Raw genomic sequence first — 20,606 nt, 5'->3', positions numbered from 1 at the left:
CCAGATGGGATGGGCGGGGGGACATATGCCTGCTATTTCCTTTAAAATGCCATGCATGCAATTGTTAATTGCATGAATTGCCTCTCATCTAGTTTGTCCCTGGGATACCCTCTACTAGACTACTCAGTTTTAGGTTTATTTGCATTGCACATGACTTCCTTATATAAAACAGGAAGGGGTTCACATCTGGAAGTTTGTGGGCCATCAGAAATATCCCTGCTAAATGTATTCAAGGAATGTGTGAAGATGCATTTCCTTCACTTTGCACAAGCTGGGAGTATCTCAACCCCTCAGATTGAAATGGAATTAATTAGTTCTCACTATGTAGTGGAGAGCTGCCATAAAGACAGTCCCACAAAATATCTTGAGCTGGCCCTGCCTCCAGTGCTGTTCATCTTTCCAGGGTGGTGGCTGACCAGGCAGAGATGGATGGCTAGAGGAGAGTATCAACAGAGAAAAGGATATTAATCTTAGGGGTGATGGATGGGGACAAAATGGGAGATAAATTTCATGGCTTTCCCCAGCACAAGGCAACTGGCACTGGTGAAATCCCTTTCCTGTTTTACAGGAGGCCGAACATCCTTTGCTTCTGGCCAGTCTATACCACTTTCACTTCCCCTAGTGTAAAAACAGGACAATTGCGCAATGAGGTCCAATCCTAGATCCTGACTTCTTCAGCCTCTTTTCCCACGTGGGCCCAAAACACAGCCTGTCTGTGAACAACAGGGGCTACAGGAGAGCCCTCCCTTTATTATTGCACCCAAAGGAAAGAGCTCTTTAATCACATCCCCTGGTGTATGGACTTCGAGAGAGAGGGTTGCGTATGTTTCCTATGTCTTGATTTATGCAGGAAAGTGAACAACTGAGCTGTGTAAATGAAGAACAAGGATGAGTGCTGAGCTGCTTACATGGAGAACTGTCCCTCTCCGCCCAGCAGGGCCGGCCCAACTGGCGTGAGGACACCACCTCAGGTGGCAAATGCAGTGGCACAGCAGCAGTCCCTGGCCATTCCTCCTGAGCCCCCGGCCACTCCCCTCTGCTGAAGGACAGCAATGGTTTGATTACTGGGAAAACAAAACTTCTACATATGGAACTTGTTTGTTTAAAATGTTGTAAAATTTCACTTCTTTGATCATTGGAGTTAAGAAATCATTGTTTTAAGAACTAAAAATTGCATAAAGAAAAAGCAAATCAGGATTCTGAAAGCAGCTCACTTCCTCAGTTTTTTTGCATATCGTGGCTGCAATCTGAAAGGGGATGTGGTTTGCCAGGCAGTATAAGGGTGTACACTTTGCTAAGCTGTATTGTCAGATCACAAACTGTACATAACTGTGTTTCAGGGCACTGTTATATTATGGAAACTGCAGCACCAAACTGACATGTCCATTGTGGAGACGGGAGAGCTATAAGCAGACAGGAGGCTGCTGGCTACAGACTGCACAGGATGAAGTTCTCATTCTGCATCTTCTTCCTTGGTTGGTATTACAGATGGAAGGGTAGTGGGACCATGGGGTTTGCAGTGGCAGGGTGGAAGGACAAGAGACCCAGTCTCAGTTCCAGTTGCTCAGATATCTTGCAACTAATGGAATCATCTTTCCAGGATGCTGGCTGACCAGGCAGAGATGGATCGCTAGAGGTGAGTATCAAGAGACACAAGAATATTAATCTTGGGAGTGATGGGTACGGGCAAAAAAGGAGTTAAATTTCCTGTCTTTCCCAAACCAAATCTGCTTTTCTTAGTCTGGTTCAAGGATACATGGCACCAGTGAAAACCCTTTCCTGTTTTAGGAGGCTCTATATCCTTTGCCTCTGGCCAATCTTTATCACTTTCCATTCCTCTTGTATAAAAACAGAACAAGTTTGCAATGAGGTCAAGTCCGATGTCCTGATCTTTTCGACATCTTTTTCCATGTGATCCTAAACACAAGCTCTCTGTTAACAACAGCAGAGACAGAGTAGATGCCTCCTTACTACGCACCTTAAGGAAATAACTCTTTAATCATTTCCCTGGAGTATGGACATCAAGGGAGAATGTTGCATATGTTTCCTGTGTCTTGGTTTATGCAGGAAAGTGAGCAGATGAGCTGTGTAGAACAATGATGAGAGCTGAGCTACTTGAAGGGAGAACTGTCCTTCTCCACCAATCAGGGCCAGGCCAGTCCTACCATTAGACAGGGGGAGGCAACCACTTCAGGAGGCAAATGCTGGGGGGCAGTAGCAGCAGTGCCCCGGTCATTCCTCCTGATCCCCCTGGCAATTCCCCTTACTTGGAGGACAGAGCTGTGTGCGCTACAAGGCCTGTCCTGCACTCCCTAAGCTAGTTAGCTGCCCTCAGGTGCATTGGAGGACAATGTCACTTGGCCAGTGTTGAAGGGGTACTCAACTGCCAGTCCAGTTTGCTTCTGTTCATGGAGGGGGGGGCATCTTGTTCTTTGCCTCAGGCAGCAATATATCTTGAGCTGGCCCTGCCTCTGATGCTGTTCACATTGGGGACAGGGATGGTGGGGTTTAAAAAGCCCTTTGCCTCCTCAGCTCATGTGGGAGTGAGTCCCTGGGAAGGGCCAATGTTGCTGGCCTTCCACCTTTTGCTGAATTCCAAATAGGGTCTCCATTAAAAATGGTTGCTGAGCAGAGATTTTTAAAACCAGATGAAAACATAATATGTATTTTATTGGCTAATGTTTTAAATAAAGATGTAGATAATTTGCTGCCTGAGGATTCACTGTGCTGTGGAGATTTACCCTCCACTCCAAACATGCAAATATTTCCCATTTTACAGATTTGCAATTCCTCCGCTTTCCAAATCTCTGTCACGTTCTCTTGCTCATCCAGGACAAGACTATCCCAAGCCTTCCATCTCAGTGAGCCCCAGTGCAGTGGTTGCCATGGGGGAAAATTTCACCATCCTCTGTAGGAGTGAAGGGTACCTAAGAATGGAATTCACTTTGACAAAACAAGTATCTTCATCAAGGGATTACTTCAGAACCGAAATGGCAGAGAAGGATGAGGTTCTATTTTCCATTGTGAATACCCAACGCTCAAATGGGGGAATTTATGGATGTATCTTCAAATCAGTCTATACACAAAGATGGTCAGATTACAGTGATGATGTACACATCTACGTAAGAGGTGGGGCCCTGATTCAGTCTTTTTATGCTATTTTCATATATGCCACTAAAATAGGCTTTGTATTTCCTGCATCGGTAAAACAAATGGAAAAGCTGCATTGACTAAAATATACAGTATGTCTGTGGTTTCAAAGAATCTTGCTTTCACTTTATGTCACATATGAATACTATCAGCAATATTTACATGTGAGTCGTCCAGATCCAAAGACAGATGTTATGGCTGGATTCAGCAGGACACATGAGCTCAGTAACAAGCATATGTCCCCTTGGGCTTCATTTAAATTTTCTCCTACTCCTGTAACCCAGACTACCCAAATCCTCCTTGAAGGTGGGTCTCTTAGGGGACAATGTGTTCTAGGTATTAGTGAGCTTTTCTACATAAGGTAGTTATTATGTGCTCACCACTCTCTACTCCCATTTGTTTACGAGTTCTTTAGATGACCCCGTGACCCTCCAATTTCGCTTCTGTTTTGAAACAGCACTTTCAGCGAGGTCTTTTAGAGCAGAGAAAATAGCTTATTATTATTTCTGAAAGTGAAAGAAAACCCTGTTTCCATTTGTGTACTTGTACTATTCTGCTTTAGCACAGTGCCACCCAGAGGTTGTATAGTAGGAAAGCAGGAAAGGAAATACTCCTCATGTAGTGCTCAGAGCTCAGTTCTGCAAGAAAACCAAAAGTACATGAAGCAGAATAACAGCCTCATGTAGAAAAGCCCTTGGTCACCAAATAAGAGAATACTATTTATTTGTTCAAACCATAGTTTACTAGGGGTGGCCCGGGCGGCCATTTTGGTCCGCAAATCTGTCAGACCGTTGACACCCGTGCCTCCTGAGCTGCACCCACCAAGCTCTCCCCTGCTCGCTGGCCCTCCAGGCTGCAGTTGAGCCCCCCCCCCCCTTGTGCTCAGTAGGCAGCTCGCAACATAGCTCGGCCTGCATCTCTGTTCCGATCTCCATATTTTTAAAAAAACATGGCGATAGGCAGCGCTTGCCCATATACTTGTATGCAAAATAGTGCTGTGAAACTAGGGTATATGGGTGATCCACAGCACTATTTCACGTATAAGTCTATGGGCAAGCACTGCCGATCACCATGTTTTTTAAAAACATGGCAATTGGGACAGAGACAAACAGGCCTAGGTAAGTGGTAGGCTGCTTACTGAGCGTGGAGAGGAGGGCTCAACTGCAGCCCAGAGGGCCAGCAAGAGCAGGGAGAGCTCGGCTGGAGCCCAGAGAACTCTAGCTGGGATGGGTTCTCACATTCCTATAGTTTACAACCAAGTACATTTACATTAAAATCAAAATTGAATTTATTGATTGACTGATTGATTGATTGATTTTATTTCTTAATCGCCCATCTAGCCGGTCACCCGGCCACTCTGGGTGATGTACAATAATACAAACAGTTTAAAAGCAATAAAATTATACATTAAAGCATCATTTTCTAAAATTTCCCTAACCCACCCCAAATGCCTGCCTGAACAATCAAATTTTCAACGTGTAGCAGAAGCTCATTAAAGAGGGGGCATGGTGGAGTTCCCTAGGGAGGGAGTTCCACAGATTGGGGGCCACCACAGAGAAGACCCTCTCCCTCGTCCTCACCAGCCTAGCTGTCCTGGCTGATGGGACAGAGAGAAGGCCATCTGAGGCTGATCTTGTTGAGTGGCCTGAGGCACTCCTTGGGATAGGCTGGGCTGGAACTGTATAGGGTGTTAAAGGTCAAAACCAACACCTTGAATTTGGCCCAGAAAACAACTGGTCGCCAGTGCAACTCCTTCAGCACTGGAGTGATGTGATCACACCAGCGGCTGCCTTTAATCAGGCAAGCTGCCGCATTCTGCACCAGCTGCAGCTTCCGAACCGTCTTCAAGGGTAACCCCATGTACAGCGCATTACAATAGTCTAGACAAGCGGAGACCATGGCATGTACTACTAGGGATATATGGATTCCCCACTGTCCATTCCGGTGGGGAATCTGGGGGGTGGGAGGTGATCCGTTCCTCCCCCCCCCAGAATCTGCAGAGCCGAGGGCCGCCGCTTACCTGCAACTGGAGCACTTCGCCTCCATGCCGATCACCATTAAAAAAAAACCCTCCTCTTCCAGTGCTACCCTCTGGTACCTGCCGGACAGGAAGGACTGGAACCACCATAATACAATGTCTCCAATGCCCAACCCCTCCAGGCGGTCCAGGAGGATACCATGGTCAACAGTATCAAAAGCCGCTGAGAGGTTGAGGAGAACAAGGAAGGAGCATTTGCCCCTATCCAGAGCCCTCCTCATATCATCCACCAAGGTGACCAAGGCCGTTTCTGTCCCATGCCCAGGCCTGAAGCCCAATTGAAATGGATCTAGATAATCGGTTTCTTCCAAGTGTGCCTTCAACTGCATCGCCACCACCTGCTCAATCACCTTGCCCCAAAATGGCAGATTTGAGAACGGGCAAAAGTTGTTCAAGACTTGGAGATCCAAGGAAGGCTTCTTTAAGAGTGGTCTTATCACTACCTCCTTTAGGGCTGGTCGCATCACTCCCTCCCTAAGGGAGGCATTCACCACCGCCCTGATCTCCTCACCCAGCCTATCTCTGCAGCTCACAATGAGCCAAGATGGGCAAGAATCAAGTAAGCAAGTGGTCAGCCTTACAGATGAAAGCACCTTGTCCACTTCATCAGAAGGAAGAAGCTGGAACTGATCTCACAAAACTGGTTTGGCACAGGCTGCTTCTCACTCACGCTAACTGTATCCACAGCGCACGGAATAACACATCTTATCTGATAAATTTTATCCTCAAAGTGCCTTGAAAGGCCTCACAGGAGGCCTTAGAAAGCTCTAGCGCTTCTGGAGCAACTGGACCGACCACGATCCAGACTACTTGGAACAGCCTCCTGGGACAGCACTCTGCAGACGCGATAGAGGCAGCATAATATTCCTGTTTTGCTGCCTCTATCGCCATGTGATAGGCTGAAGATACAGCTCTAGCCCATGTCTGATCATCTTTAGAGTGAGACTTCCGCCACTGGTGCTCTAGCCGTCTCGCCTCCTGTTTCAGAGCTCGCAACCGCGGATTGAACCATGGTGCAGTTTGAACCTGTTCAGGGGAAGAGGATGTTTCAGAAATAAAAAGTCAGTCACCTTGAAAACTGTAAACTATTTGCACTGGCAAAAAATGTTTGGGTTAATAATAACTGTCAATGCAAATGGTGCCACCTTTTCAATTCCACTTATCTTGTACCTGACTAGCAATATTCAATTTTTTACCCATTAGATGAATGATCCTTTCCAACAAGCATGATTTGTAACGATTTAGTTTTTCATTCTTTATACACTGGCTACTGAAACAGGAAATGTGGCAAATTTTTGACACCCCCCCCCCCGCATTAATACAAATGCAGTGTCTCAGATTAAAAGCTGTTTTCCTATGCCTGACATCCTGAACCACAATAGGCAGCTGCTGAAACCAGAGCTGGGTATCAGGAGCAAGCTATTTACTCCAAGATGGCTGTGTTTGGATGTCGTTAGGGATGCATGATGTCATGGCCATCCTTCAGCCACCCCAGAGCTTATAGTGGAAAAAAACAGTTATTCTGAGACTACTTTTAGTCCTATTGTTATTTTTGAATTCAGCTCGTCTTCGCTTCTGTTGTGGCATGTACCACCCTATGCATTTACTCCAGCATGACAGCCTTGCCCAGGATTGTGTCTTTCATCTGGTTGTGACCTCACTCATCCCAGTCACGGGGTGTTTCCCCATGTTTCTGCCATTTCACAGCTGGCCGTCAGAGTTCTGCGCTACCCCATGGCATTTACTTCACCTTGCCTACTACTCAACTCTGGTGGCCATCCCCCCAAAAGTATAGGTGTACTCTGGGCAGACTGAAACTTTTTTTAAAAAGTAAAGCATTAAAGCGAAATACCGCTTTTGTCCGCCATACCTACACCCCCTATCTCACTCTTGCAGAAACTATTGTGCGATAGTGAGATAGTGGGTATAGGAATAGGTGGCAAATGAGAGATGAAGGTATAGGTATTGGGTGATAGTGACACAGTGACATTCAAAACCCATTTGCAAGTGTGATTTGTTTAACTACTTCCTTTCAGGATGGGTGATTTCTTCAATCTCACTATCCTTCTATGATGCATTTGCTCTATCACAGAAGTGCTCTATTGTGCAATAGCACAATTGCATAGAATCATAGAACAGTAGGGTTGGAAGGGGCCTACAAGGCCATCAAATCCAACCCCCTGTTCAGTGCAGGAATCCAAGTCAGAGAATCCCCGACAGATGGCTGTCCAGCCTTGTCTTGAACGCCTCCAGTGTGGGAGAGCCCACCACCTCCCTAGGTAATTGGTTCCATTGTCGTATTGCTCTAACAGTCAGGAAGATTTTCCTGATGTTCAGCCGGAAACTGGCTTCCTGTAACTTGAGCCCATTATTCCGTGTCTTGCACTCTGGGTTGATCGAGAAGAGATCCTGGCCTTCCTCTCTGTGACAACCTTTCAAGTACTAGAAGAGTGCTATCCTATCTTCCCTCAGTCTTCTCTTCTCAAGGCTAAACGTGCCCAGTTCTTTCAGTCTCTCCTCATAGGGCTTTGTTTCCAGTCCCCTGATCATCTTTGTTGCCCTCCTCTGAACCCTCTCCAGTTTGTCTGCATCTTTCTTCAAGTGTGGTGCCCAGAACTGGACACAGTACTCCAGATGAGTACTGCATGATAGACCACTTGCATGAGAGAGCAAATGTGTGATAGTGAGATCGAAAAAATCACCCATCCTGAAAGGAAATAGTTAAACAAATCACACCTACAAAAGGGGTTTGAATGTCGCTATCAGCATTTGCCTAGCAACAGCTATGCCCCCTATCTCGCTATGTCACTATCACGCATTAGCGCTATTGTTGGATAGTGACAAAGTGAGATAGTGGTTACAAGGGGAGAAATAAAAAAACAATTGGTGTAGTTGGGCATAGCTTGGGGATGGGGTCTCCTCAGAAGTAACTCCCATTGTGGTCAGTGAGGTTAAGCTTCCATCCATCACTTTATGGGAGTATCAGAGGAAGGAAGAAGGAGAGCCTGGATGGGGGGAGGCTTTCTTATTGGATGAACAGCCCCTGACAGTCTGATGACATTTACTCCAATCCCCCCACCCCACCCGGAAGTATGTTCTATGAAGCAACTTAGACTGGAGCGGTGCACTCACTCGTGGAGCCCTGCATGGACCAAAATGCACCAAAGCTGATTCCTTGAAAAAATCCGGGTAAGCCTCCCTTCGCTTCTTCTGCCATTGTCATGGAGACAGGGTCCAAGTGACTCATCAAGAGCATGTGACTGCCCTTGTGTAACATCTCCACTGGCTTCTGATCCATTTCCAGGCCCAGTTCAAAGTGGTAGTTATCATAGCACTGTCTCCTTTCAAATGAGCCTGACCACTCGTTAAGATCAGCTGAAGAGGCTCTCCATCACATCCCACAAATATACATGGTTGGCATTTGGTGGGGCACTAGGAGAGAATCTTCTCTGTGGGCTTTAGGAACTCCCTGTCTAGGAAGATCCACCTCATCCCCTCTCTGAGGTGAAGACCTTTCTTTGCCATCAGGCATTTTGCCTGCTGATACCTTAATTGTTTTGTTGACCCACAGGAGAATGAGTTTCTTTTTGCTTTTATCTGCTGCCCCGCTGTCTTATTCAACATTTCATTTGTTTCATTCTCTCATTATGTTTTATTGTTTAATATTTGTTGTAAGCTGCCTTGAGCATTTTAAAATAGAAAAGCCGGATATAAATATTTTAATAATTAATTAATTTTATGAAAAAGCCCTTTTCCTTTGAATCAGTTCATCGGGGGGGAATTGCTTTGCCCTTCAGTTTTTAATCACCATCAGTTCTATTAAAAACTAGTTGCTAACCAAAAATCTAATGAAGTTAGGAATATGCTAATTGGTATGTGGTCCATTGGCTAATGCCCTAACTAAAAATGCTGATAAATCATTATCTTGTAGATATTTCTTCACACAGCGCATAGTTCAGCTATGGAATTCGCTATCACAAGACGTAGTGATGGCCACCAACTTGAATGGCTTTAAAAGGGGGTTAGACAAATTCCTGGAGAAGTCTATCAATGGCTACTAGGCTTGAGGGCTATGTGCTACCTCCAGTACCTGAGGTAGCAAACCTATGTACACCAGTTGCTGGGGAACATGGGCAGGAGGATGCTGTTGCACTCCTGCCCTGTTTGTGGGTTCCTGGTTGACAGCTGGTTGGCCACTGTGTGAACAGAATCCTGGACTAGCTGGACCCTTGCTCTGATCCAGCAGGGCTCTTCTTATGTTCTTATGTTTTTACCTGTGGATTCAGACATGGTTTTGTGTGTTTCCCCAATGTATGCAAATGCCTCCCATTTTACAGAGTTAGACTGTCACAGATACTCCAGCATAAAATCTCATTTATTTTTTCTCATCCAGAACAATTTTACCTAAAGCCTTCGATCTCAGTGAGCCCCAGTCAAGTGGTTTCCTTGGGGGAAAATCTCAGTGTCCATTGTAAGAATGAACAGTATCCAGAAGCACAATACTATCTCATCAAAGAAGGGGCTTTAGATATATTGCAAGTCAAGAAGGCAAACAAGGATGAGGCAGTATTTCCCATTACCAGTGCCAAAGAATCTGATGGGGGGATCTACTGGTGTGACTATAGTTTCCTTTCAAGCCCTGATCAACGATACTCATATTTCAGTGACAGAGTATACATCAACATAACAGGTGAGGACCTGATTCAGTTCTGGCATACAATTTTCACAAAGGACATTCCAGTGTTGCTGCATTTTTCATCTCTAGAATATACATTAGACAACTGGTTCTCAACCTTTTCCTTTTTCACAGACCACTTGAAAATTATTGAGAGGTTCAGTGGACCACTTAGCATCCTTTTGTTGGTGTTGTTCTGCATGTAAAACACATTCATATTTCATATTTAATAGCCACATTCCTACCTTTCTAATGCAATGGATGTGCTTCTAGATTAAATAGGAAGAAAAATAAAATAACAACGTTCAATTCTTCAGTACCAGCATCATCATCAAAACCAACACAGAGTAAGAAAACCATGGGCCCTAGGCCAGGCCTAAAGACCCTTTAACCTGGTAGTTTTAAGCTATAAATTAGTAGACTCCATTGTATTATTAAATGTATGGAGCGAGGCCTTGTTTGGCCATTTGGTCATCTGGACCTCAGCAAACTGGCCTCCATCTCTGGCATCAGAAAAATATATATCAAGTGCAGGGCTAAATACAGATATTTTCAGCTGTTCTGCAAACTTTCTGTGGACTACCTGATTGGAGCTTGAGGACTACCAATGGTCCATGGACCACACTTTGAGTACCTCTGCATTAGACATATATACATTCAGTTGTAAAAGTGACTCTCCCCTACCTTACGTCACGTTTAAATATTATTACCATCATTTTGACATACTGTATTTCACATTTTAAAAAGTCCTTTCTGGGTGGGTTCAGCAAGGTATGAGGTTGAATATGAAATTATATGACTCTTTGGGCTTCACTCCATTTTTATTCCTACTCACAGATCCCAGACTCCTCAAACCCTCCATCAAAGTGAGACCGAAGGGGCAGCATGCTCTAGGTGCAAAGATCAAAATCCTCTGCCAGGGGCCAGAGAAGAGTTTGGGCTTCTCCCTGCACAAATCTATGGACCTGTTGGCATCACAGATGGCAGAACCAGACAGTAATATGACCACATTTCCTGTTGTCATAGTGAGGTTGGAGGATGCAGGGAGCTACACTTGCCAATATCACCTCAGAGGAAATGCCTTTGTGTGGTCAAAGCCAAGTAAGCCTGTGCAGCTAGTTGTGAGAGGTGAGGAGCTTGGTTCTGTGTTTTCCATTCCCCTTCCTTCCACACTCTGTGTATGAGGCATGGGGTTGTACTAGATAACTATGGCTGCAAGGAATGAAGACCTCTATTAAGACCCACAGCCATTTGCAGGGAAAAGAGGAATCAGGTGGTAAGACTCCATAAGCAACTGTTCACAAAAATCAGGATCAGAAATAAAAAGGAGTGCATCCAAGGTCAGCAGGGAGATGCAGGTAGCAATGGGCATGGTGGAAAGAGTATGATTATATCTTTAACTCATGGCATTACTTCCCTCCTGCAAGGTGGGTGGTGCATTTGGATGGTCCACCCCAGGAGATTGATGGAATCCAATGGATTTCTGAATGAGAGCTGGTGATCCAACCAAAGCCATAGGAATGGTGAGATGCAGTGGGCCATCTACTTGATCACACCTGAGTGTCCTCTGTAGCACTGTGGAGTCTGCTCTGCCCCTTGGCATACTGAGAAGTGGCAGACAATGAAACAGGCTGGATGTCAGCTAGAGCACAAATGGCACAAGCTTGAAGTGAAGATGTCTGGGCACATAATTGTGCCTACTGCGTGGCAGTGTGGGCAGTACAGAAGGCTTATTTTGCTGCCTCCATTGCATCCCTGAGTTGCTGTCCAGCAGAACTCTTTCAGGTAGTTCAGGGACTGCTAACATTCCCTTCAGGGAACCAGGGGCCCCTTAACTGGAGAGAATGTGACCTTTTAGCATAGCACTTGAGGACAAAACCCTTTATCTCCATGGCAAACTTGACACTGTTGTTAGTTCCTGTTGAGCTGCCTGATGGCACCATCTGCCTGTCTTTGTGGGACTAATTTCAGTTGCTGTGGACTGTGGATGATGTGGACAAGGTGCTTGCGCTAATGTGACTGATGGACTGATTTGACCTCCTTGCAGTCCAGGGGACTCGTAAGAGTCTTCTCCAGCACCACAGTTCGAAAGCATCAATTCTTTGGCGCTCAGCCTTCCTTATAGTCCAGCTCTCACAGACATACATTACTACTGGGAAAACCATAGCTTTGATTATACGAACCTTTGTTGGCAAGGTGATGTCTCTGCTTCTTACTAAGCTGTCCAGGTTTGCCATAGCTTTCCTCCCAAGGAGCAAGCGTCTTTTAATTTCATAGCTACTATCACCATCTGCGGTGATCTTGGAGCCCAAGAAAATAAAATCTGTCACTGCTTCCATTTCTTCCCCTTCTATATGCCAGGAAGTGAGGGGGCCAGATGCCATGATCTTAGTTTTTTTAATGTTGAGTTTCAAACCAGCTTTTGCACACTCCACTTTCACCCTCAACAAGAGGCTCTTTAGATCCTCTTCGCTTTCTGCCATTAGGGTGGTATTGTCTGCGTATCTGAGGTTGTTGATAATTCTCCCAGCAATCTTAATTTCGACCTGTGATTCATCCAACCCGGCGTTTCTCATGATGTACTCTGCATATAAGTTAAATAAGCAGGGCGACAATATACAGCCTTGTCGTACTCCTTTCCCAATTTTGAACCAATCGGTTGTTCCATGTCCGGTTCTTACTGTTGCTTCTTGACTAGGGATGTACGAAAGTTCTGCCATGGATCTCGGGGAGGCCAAATGCCAGCGCATTTGGCCTCCCCGAAATCAGTGGCGGAACGGCCCGCCACCCCCCCGGGATGGGACTTACCTGGGGCGGATCTTCCTGGCAGCGGCGGCTCCGGCGGCAGTTCGGCGGCGGCGGCAGCAGCTGCGGCGGCCGGTCTTCTGACTGGCTGCCACCACCGCCATTTCCAGGTTTAAAAAAACAAAAAAACGTGATAGGCTACGTAAAGATTTACGTAGCCTATCACGGCTAGATTTTAAAAAAACACCGTGATAGGCTACGTAAATCGTTACGTAGCCTATCATGGCTGACTGCAGGGATGCAAACAGCGGCGGCTATGGCCACCGCCATTTGCGTCCCTGTTAGCCAGCGGCTGGATGTCCGGCTGCTGGCGGAGCCAGCCGGCGGTTCCGCAGAATCACTGCAGAGCACAGCTGGCCAGCCAGGATTCCAGGGGGGGAGGAATGGAGCACCTCCCCCCCGGTGAGAATTCCGGGGGGAGGGACGGAACGCCTCCCCCCGCACCATCAGCATAATCCCCGAAATGTAAGTACTTTTCGTACATCCCTATTCTTGACCCTCGTACAGGTTTCTCAGGAGACAGGTAAGGTGGTCTGGTACTCCCATCTCTTTAAGAATTTGCCACAGTTTGGTGTGATCCACACAATCAAAGGCTTTCGCGTAGTCAGTGAAGCAGAAATAGATGTTTTTCTGGAATTCTCTTGCTTTCTCCATGATCCAGCGAATGTTGGCGAGTTGAACTCTAGTTCCTCTGCCTCTTTGAAACCCAGCTTGTACTTCCGATAGTTCTCAGTTCACATACTGCTGAAGCCTAGCTTGTAGGATTTTGAGCATCACCTTGCTGGCATGTGAAATGAGCACAATTGTTCGGTAGTTTGAACACTCTTTGGCATTGCCCTTCTTTGGAATTGGAATGTAAACTGACCTTTTCCAGTCTTGTGGCCACTGTTGAGTGTTCCAAATTTGTTGGCATATTGAGTGCAGCACTTTAATGGCATCATCATTTAGGATTTTAAATAGCTCAGCTGGAATAGTGTCATCTCCGCTAGCTTTGTTGTTACTAATGCTCCCTAAGGCCCACTTGACTTCACCCTCTAGGATGTCTGGCTCAAGTTCAGTGACCGCACTATCATGGCTATCAGGGACATTAAGATCTTTCCTGTATAGTTCTTCTGTGTATTCTTTCCACCTCTTCTTAATCTCATCTGCTTCTGTTAATATTAATAACAAATCACTAATAAACTTTATGCTATCTATATTTTAGATAGTGTCATTTCTAAATCTATATATGAATGTATACATATCTATACACACGCAAACAGGAATTTTATTATACAGTATATCATAGAAAGTTTGCGGGTCCTTTTCATGACATCGTTAACCTCCAGGACACATCCAGAGGTATTTCCTGGTTATTCTGTCTCAAATACATCTGGAACTAATGAACCATTTTTTTAAATTTGGAGTGTAATGCAATTAAAGCAGCCACTAGATGGTGCTGTTTCATTTAGTTCTATGGAACCTTGACAATTAAAAGCTTCCCCTTTCAGCAATCATGTGGTTGCTGTCTGGGAGCCCCCAATAAACGGGGCTCCAGAACGAGAGGACTGCAGGGGTTTTCTTTAGTGTAAAGGCAGCCATAGAAAGGCAGAGAAAGAAAAACTCTGGGGAAAAAAAACGTGTAAAGGAGCCAGTCTTAATCCCTCAAAGAATCCAGAAGCAGAAGCCTCGGTAAAAGTGCAGACTAAAAGCCTCATATAGAAATGCCCCATAATTTCTGAATATGGCTGTCATTTTCCAAGATTGCAGCCAAGCTGTGGGGTATAAAATTTGGCAATCTAGATTTTTAAAAAACATTCTGTGCATTTTCTTTCAATAAGGAACACTTGGTTGCTGCCACTAATTCCCCCCCAAATGCCTTCACCTTCTACATTTTTCAGAAATCTGGTTAGTCTGGCAAGGTGCCAATTAGATGGGGAAAACTTGGTTGACTGGACTCACTCATCTGGTTGCTTCATTCACATAATGCCCCAGTGGCACAGAATCACACCACATAGAACAGAGTGAGGGAGTAAGCAAACAGCTGATGGCATGCGGTGAGATAGGTTAAGAGGTTTCTGCCAAAAAGGCAGTACTGCTTTTTTGCCAAAAAGGAGATACTGACAGATGAATATGAAACTGGTTGTGAAGGCATTGAGAGATGATGATGAACAGATGTGTGGATTGGTAGAAAGGTCACTGCAGACAGCCTTTCGGCACCAACTATTGATTTGTTAGGTAAGCATTAACAGCAGTCTAACTCAAGATGTTGATGATTTTACAGGTGGAGACCCAAACATCACAATTGTGTGGGCAAGTGTTGCTGCAGCAGGCCTTCTCATTCTCCTGCTGTTATTTGCCTTTATATTGTGTAGAAAAAGGAAACAGGGTAAGTGTGATCCTGGATGGATCACTTTATAATGGCTGAGATAAAAGCATGCATAATGGAGGAGGTATCACCCTCACATGAAAGCTGTATTATGTCAAGTTTCACAATGAAGGTGTTTGCTTTTTGTAAACATTGGTCCCAGGTCAAATATGTACATTGTGTCTGAAAGAGAAATGTCTTCTTTTAAAAATGAAACAAGTCTCTAGCCCTCATGGCTGCTAAGAGAGGCTTGAAGAAAGGTATGTGGGAAATGCTTGTGAAATCTCAAAAGCAGAGGAAGGTTTCTAGTGGTCAGTGGGAATGGGCAGTGGTGCCCTTTGTAGCTGTTTGCCCTTCCTACATCTAGCAGAAACAGAATTATACAATAAACATCTATGTGCAGATTCACTTCACTTATGTGACTTGCAGATATTTACCAGTCCCACATGCACACAGGCTACCTTATGATAATAAAAGAAGACCACATCCTTCTTCAGTGAAGGAAAGAAAACAGTTTTACTCACAAATATTCTTGTATATACAATGCGGGTACAGCACAGACTTTCTAGAGAGTTTGCTCAGCCCATTTTGTGCTCCAATACACCAGCTGGGGTGTGAGATCAAACACATGTGCTTCCAGCAACTGTGGAAGTCAGAGAGAGGAGGGGGAAGGAAAGGGAGGAGCAAAAGGAGGAAATCACAGGAAACCACACTGTAGGCTATAGAGAGCCTAAGGCTAGCTGCAGTAAAAATTCCTATGAACTAACTAACTGCAACACTGCCCCCTTCCAGTAACTTGCAGAGGAGGTTGCAATATTCCCAACAAAATTTGGGTTACCTTGGTGCAGAATTGCTCTACTGCAGATAATACGTAGCCCAACAGTTACAAAGTAAGAGGCTTTCCTGCATTAAGACAAGGGTTTTAGGAGCAGAAATGGTGTCTAATTTGAAAAAAGACTAGGTGAAGCAACTGACAATGTATCTCTGATCTACAGGCTCCGCTGCCAATGAAAGAACTCAACCAGTGAATGTGGTAAGATATTCTCCTAAACATCCTAATCATGACTGTGAGCCATTCTGCCAACACTTTATCCTCAGATCCTGATCATTCAACATATAAATCACATCATGTCAATGTCTCAGATTCCAGTTTCATTTAATCAAACAAGATTCTAGACCCTAGGGTTACAAATATAGGTTTGAATGTAAGAACCATGACAACTGATTGACATTTCAGAAGCTGTGGGGGGGGGGGAGAAGGGGGGTTCTGAATCAGGGTTCCAATTGCCAAGAGCCCAGGACCCTGAATACTTCTTTTCCCCTCCCCATTATTAGCAGAAGCAGGAAAAAAATAACATACTGGAGACTGCTGTAGAGACAGAAGCAGCCTGAATTAAACTGAAAGCTGCTTTTGACCATTACGCTACATGGATGCTGAATGCTGATAAGGCATACCTCTCTACCTGTGTAGCTCTATGCTCTATCACCCTAGCATTGACAATTAAGTGGGAAACGGTGCCAATGAAGACTGTATTGGGACTGTGCCCCACAATGATGGCAGTTATGGCATAGTGGTGGTGGTGATGAGGGTGTGTGGTGGTGGTGGTGGTGGTGGTAGTGATGAACAGCTTTGACAGGGCCCTCCCCCAAATGGCTTACACACTAGACACTGACATGGGGGAAAATAGACAAGGAAACAACATGGGAAAGAAATGGAAGCAGGGGTACGGGGGGAAGAATATGTGATTATTTCAATTACATATATTTTGACTTAGTTATAATAGAACGTTGGGGGCAGGGGTGGGGCGGGGGGCATTATTCAAAGCTGAGTTTTGCCAAGGGGCTTGAAGGAAGTAAAGGAGATGTTCAGATAGAAGCATTGTGGGAGGCAGTTCCAGGCATATGGGGCAGCAAGGGAGAATGGGGACGGCACAGGAGACCTTTGGACAGCTGAGGGTGGTGGAGATGGGTGAGTGAAGGATGTAGGGAGGGATGTGTTGGGATATAAAAGAAGAGATGAGGGTGGGGACACCATGGAGGGCTTTTGAAGCTAACAAGAAGAAGCTTGTGCAGGAGCTAGAAGTGGGCAGGATGCTGGTGTAGGACCTTAAAGAGGGGCGTCACGTGGTAGCAATGACAGTCCTGCTTTGCCATTTTTTTTAATGGTGACCTACTTTGGAGGGGGGGGGAGCGAAGGCCAAGTGCCATCCTTCAAGTGATCTGTTGGTAAACTCCCATTTCACTGTTCTGAAGATGCCATACTTCTTATTTATTCAAAGCATCTTCCTGTGTGTCCACTGAAAAATCATTGGAGGAAATGGTGACAGGATCATGAAAAGGGCCTTTTCTGTGGTGGCCCCCACTCTGTGGAACTCCCTCCCTAGGGAACTCCGTCATGCCCCCTCTTTAATGAGCTTCCGTCGTGCATTAAAAACGTGGCTGTTCAGGCAGGCATTTGGGGTGGGTTAGGGTATTTTAGAAAATGTTTTATTGTTTTTATTGTATGTTGTACATCGCCCAGAGTGGCTGGGTGACGCGATTAATAAACTTAATAATAAATAAATAATAAAATAAATAAATCATACCTTAAATCTCTCTCTCTCTTTCCTCCTCTGTAGCCCCTAGAACCTGAAGCTGAAGCAGACCCAGATGGAGTTTCCTACGCTGTACTGAATCAGTACTCACTGAAGGCCAAATGAGCAGCTATTCCTACAGAAGTCCCCGAGTCTTGTGTCTATGCAACAGTGGCCAAAGATAGAACCAGAGATGGCAAATAGGCAGGATGTCTCAAAGAGATGAGTATTTCTGGCAGCTTGGTGTACTCTTGTGTTCTGTGGATACACCTTATCCACTGTTTTTCCACACAATTGTGGTTATTTAACCTCATGAAATTGGTAGCATATGACAGCTGGCAGGAACAAACACTGCCATAGGTGTCCTAAGTGGACAGAATATCTCAATAGTTGTGCTCAAGGAAATCTTATCCATATATGCTCTTGATCTAAGGAGTACAGGATATATGTTTACTATTGCATCCCAGACCAAACAAAACTTTATTTATCTTTACTTTTATTTCAGACACACATGACATGGTTATATTATGTTGCTGTCATCACTTCTAGAGAGCATCCAAAGTGGAAAACTATGGACATTAGACTTTGGACATTTTCCCGACCATACACCATTTGGCTTACTGTTATTATTTCCATCAAAATCATGAGGATCCTAGGTGGCTAAAATGCCTCTTCATTCACATATGAGATGCCTTTGCTTGGGAGGTACAAAGAAAAGTATAGTTGTACTTTTAAAAATAAAACAGTCCCTTACAGCCTCTTACAACAGGACAATCACAGCACTGTTTTTAAGTTACAGATGCTATGAAAGAGAGAGAAAGACTCAGATTTAAGGTGCTTCCAGACAGAACAGCTCCTACTGCTACCAGTCAAAAGACACTGTGCAGCTATTCTGTCTTTCCTTCATGAACGGATTTTCTTTGTAAGAAAAAAAATGGAAGAAGTGACAGGAAAACATGGGAGGGCTACAAAGAGAAGACAACATCACAAGGAATATCCATAAAATTATGTGAATGAGGCAGGACAATTGTACAATAAAAGCAACATCTGGAAGTACTCCAAGAAACTTGCAGGGTTTGGGGGGGGGATAGTACTCAACTAGTGTGTGAACATGCATTTTAATTAATCATTTAGCAGAATTTAAGCACGCAATTTTATGCACGTTTAGACAGAAAAAAGTCTACAACTCCCAGCAACTCCAATGGCTGGGGAATTCTGGGAGTTGTAGGAGTTGTTTTTTTTTCCTGTCTAAACATGCATAAGATGGCACCCTAAGAGTGTAGCTAATACCATAGAGACAAGTGGAATGAAGAATCAGAGGACTGATCCTCCGTATGTCGAGAGGTGATTTAGGACCAGTCCCAGTGTAGGGAATAAATGTAAAATTCATGCACAATAAACATTCCTTTCTCTCAAGTGCCACAAAACAATTCAGAGTGGTGTGTGCTCTTTAGGGCTGAATCATAACTTCCTTCAACAGCTTGAAATGGGGGTGAGGGGCTCAGAGCCAGACAAAAGGTTTCCCCAATCTTCCTCCCGGGTGCACCTTTTTTGATACCACGTGTTATGCTGTCCTAGCAGTTCCTTGGCAACTCAGTCTACATCTAGTTATTTTCTTGGTGGCTGGCAGCTGCCATTTCTTCCCAGAAGGCAGAGCACCAGGCAATGTGAGGGCAGAAAGCACTGCCCTCACTTAGTCGGCTTCAGAACAATGCTAGATGATGACACAGTGTTGTCCTCAAGGCAGGAACCTGGGGCACAGGGATGGCAAGTGCCATTGGGCTTTTCTACACGAAGCATTTATTGTACACTCATCAGTCTCTACTCACAGTTGTTTATGGATTCTTTAGCCAACATCATGACTCTCCAGTCTGGCTTCTGTGTCTAACCAGCACTTTGGGTGAGTTTTTGTAGAGCAGGGGAAATGCAGCGTTTCATTGTGAAAGTGAAAGGAAGTGCGATTTCCTTTTGTGTATTTGTGCTATTCTCCTATAACACAGTGCCACCTAAAGGTTATGTAGCAGCAAAGCAGGAAAGGAAATGCTCCTCGTGTAGTGCTCAGATCTCAGTTATATGATTAAACTGAATGTAGATTCAGCAGATTAACAGTCGATTAACAGCCTCGTGCAGAAAAGCTCATTGTCATAGGTGCTAACTTCACTCCTTTGTCACCCCCATTTGCTCCTGCTCTGAGAATCACAAAAAATTACCCTCACAACCTCACAACATTCAAATGGGGGAGGGGGCCAGTTCAGTCCTAGACCACCTTTAAGAAGGAAGAGACATGGTGGGAAGAATGGAGAAAGCACCAAGGAAGAAGATAACTGAGCTTGTATCAGGTCAGGCTGTTATCCTGCATAGTAACAAGGAACTGAAGAAAAAAGGGTCTTTTGCTACCTTGGAGTCCAGCAACCCCAACATCTCCTACATCTCTTGCGTGATGCTTCTCAGCCCCCGTTGCAGTCTGTCTGGTTCTCTCTCCCCGGTACGCAAACTGCTTCTCTGTGCAATCCTGCCCAGTTCATGGGAGAATTCTGTCGCCAAGATTCACAAACAAGCTGCACCATTCTGCTCAGCCCAGGTTCACAGACCAATTGTGTGTTCTCACAGAGGAGCAAAGAGCCCTGGGGCTGCGATGCGGGGAATGCAGAAGGAGAGCAGCACAGCATGCACTCCCAATGTGGCTGCTTACAGAGCTTGCATCTACATCAGGGGTGGGGAAGCTGTGGCCCTCCAGATGTTTGTTGGATACAACTCCCATCATCCCTCACCACTGGCCATGCTGGCTGTCACTGCTGTGTTTCAGGCTTGGGGGTTGAAATAGAGGGTGTTGGTTTGGGCCCTTATTTCTGACCCTAAGTGTGTCCTGACAAATCCGGGAATCCCCTGGCTCAGGCTGAGGTAGATGTAAGGGGTGGTGGCAATCTACCTGGGTAATTGTTTGTCCCTTCCAACCCCTTCTCTCCCTTTACTGGCATCATTCTCGGTGCCTTGTGGGAGGGTAAGGGATGATTGTGC

At 45.2% G+C, this 20,606-nt stretch overlaps 1 protein-coding gene across 2 annotated transcripts; it reads left to right on the top strand.

The window, feature by feature from the left end:
• The first annotated feature begins 1,127 nt into the window (after positions 1–1,127).
• Positions 1,128–19,011, top strand: LOC146342047 (immunoglobulin superfamily member 1-like). 2 transcript variants are annotated; one of them, XM_084805545.1, is made up of 8 exons: positions 1,128–1,475; positions 1,601–1,636; positions 2,833–3,129; positions 9,582–9,878; positions 10,701–10,991; positions 14,932–15,036; positions 16,011–16,048; positions 17,634–19,011. In XM_084805545.1, exons 1-8 carry the CDS (start codon positions 1,445–1,447, stop codon positions 17,712–17,714), a joined length of 1,176 nt encoding a protein of 391 aa, XP_084661671.1. In that variant the 5' UTR covers positions 1,128–1,444; the 3' UTR covers positions 17,715–19,011. The 2 variants fall into 2 exon arrangements, with proteins under 2 accessions (XP_084661671.1, XP_084661672.1); XM_084805546.1 differs by lacking the exon at positions 1,601–1,636 and having other exon boundaries at positions 1,129–1,475.
• The last annotated feature ends 1,595 nt before the right edge of the window (positions 19,012–20,606 follow it).

The sequence above is a fragment of the Heloderma suspectum genome, chromosome 6 (assembly GCF_057233095.1).
Source record: "Heloderma suspectum isolate Gila_16-S chromosome 6, 16-S_ref, whole genome shotgun sequence".
NCBI lineage: Eukaryota > Metazoa > Chordata > Lepidosauria > Squamata > Helodermatidae > Heloderma > Heloderma suspectum.
This window is presented reverse-complemented; position numbering and strand designations above follow the sequence as displayed.

What these genes read in the sequence shown, in the direction of transcription:
- LOC146342047 (XM_084805545.1), top strand. Translation starts at nt 1,445, where the DNA reads ATGAAGTTCTCATTCTGCATCTTCTTCCTTG. An exon ending in ATTCTGCATCTTCTTCCTTG is followed by an intron (nt 1,476 to 1,600) that starts GTTGGTATTACA and finishes TCATCTTTCCAG; the next exon opens with GATGCTGGCTGACCAGGCAG. An exon ending in TGTGCAGCTAGTTGTGAGAG is followed by an intron (nt 10,992 to 14,931) that starts GTGAGGAGCTTG and finishes ATGATTTTACAG; the next exon opens with GTGGAGACCCAAACATCACA.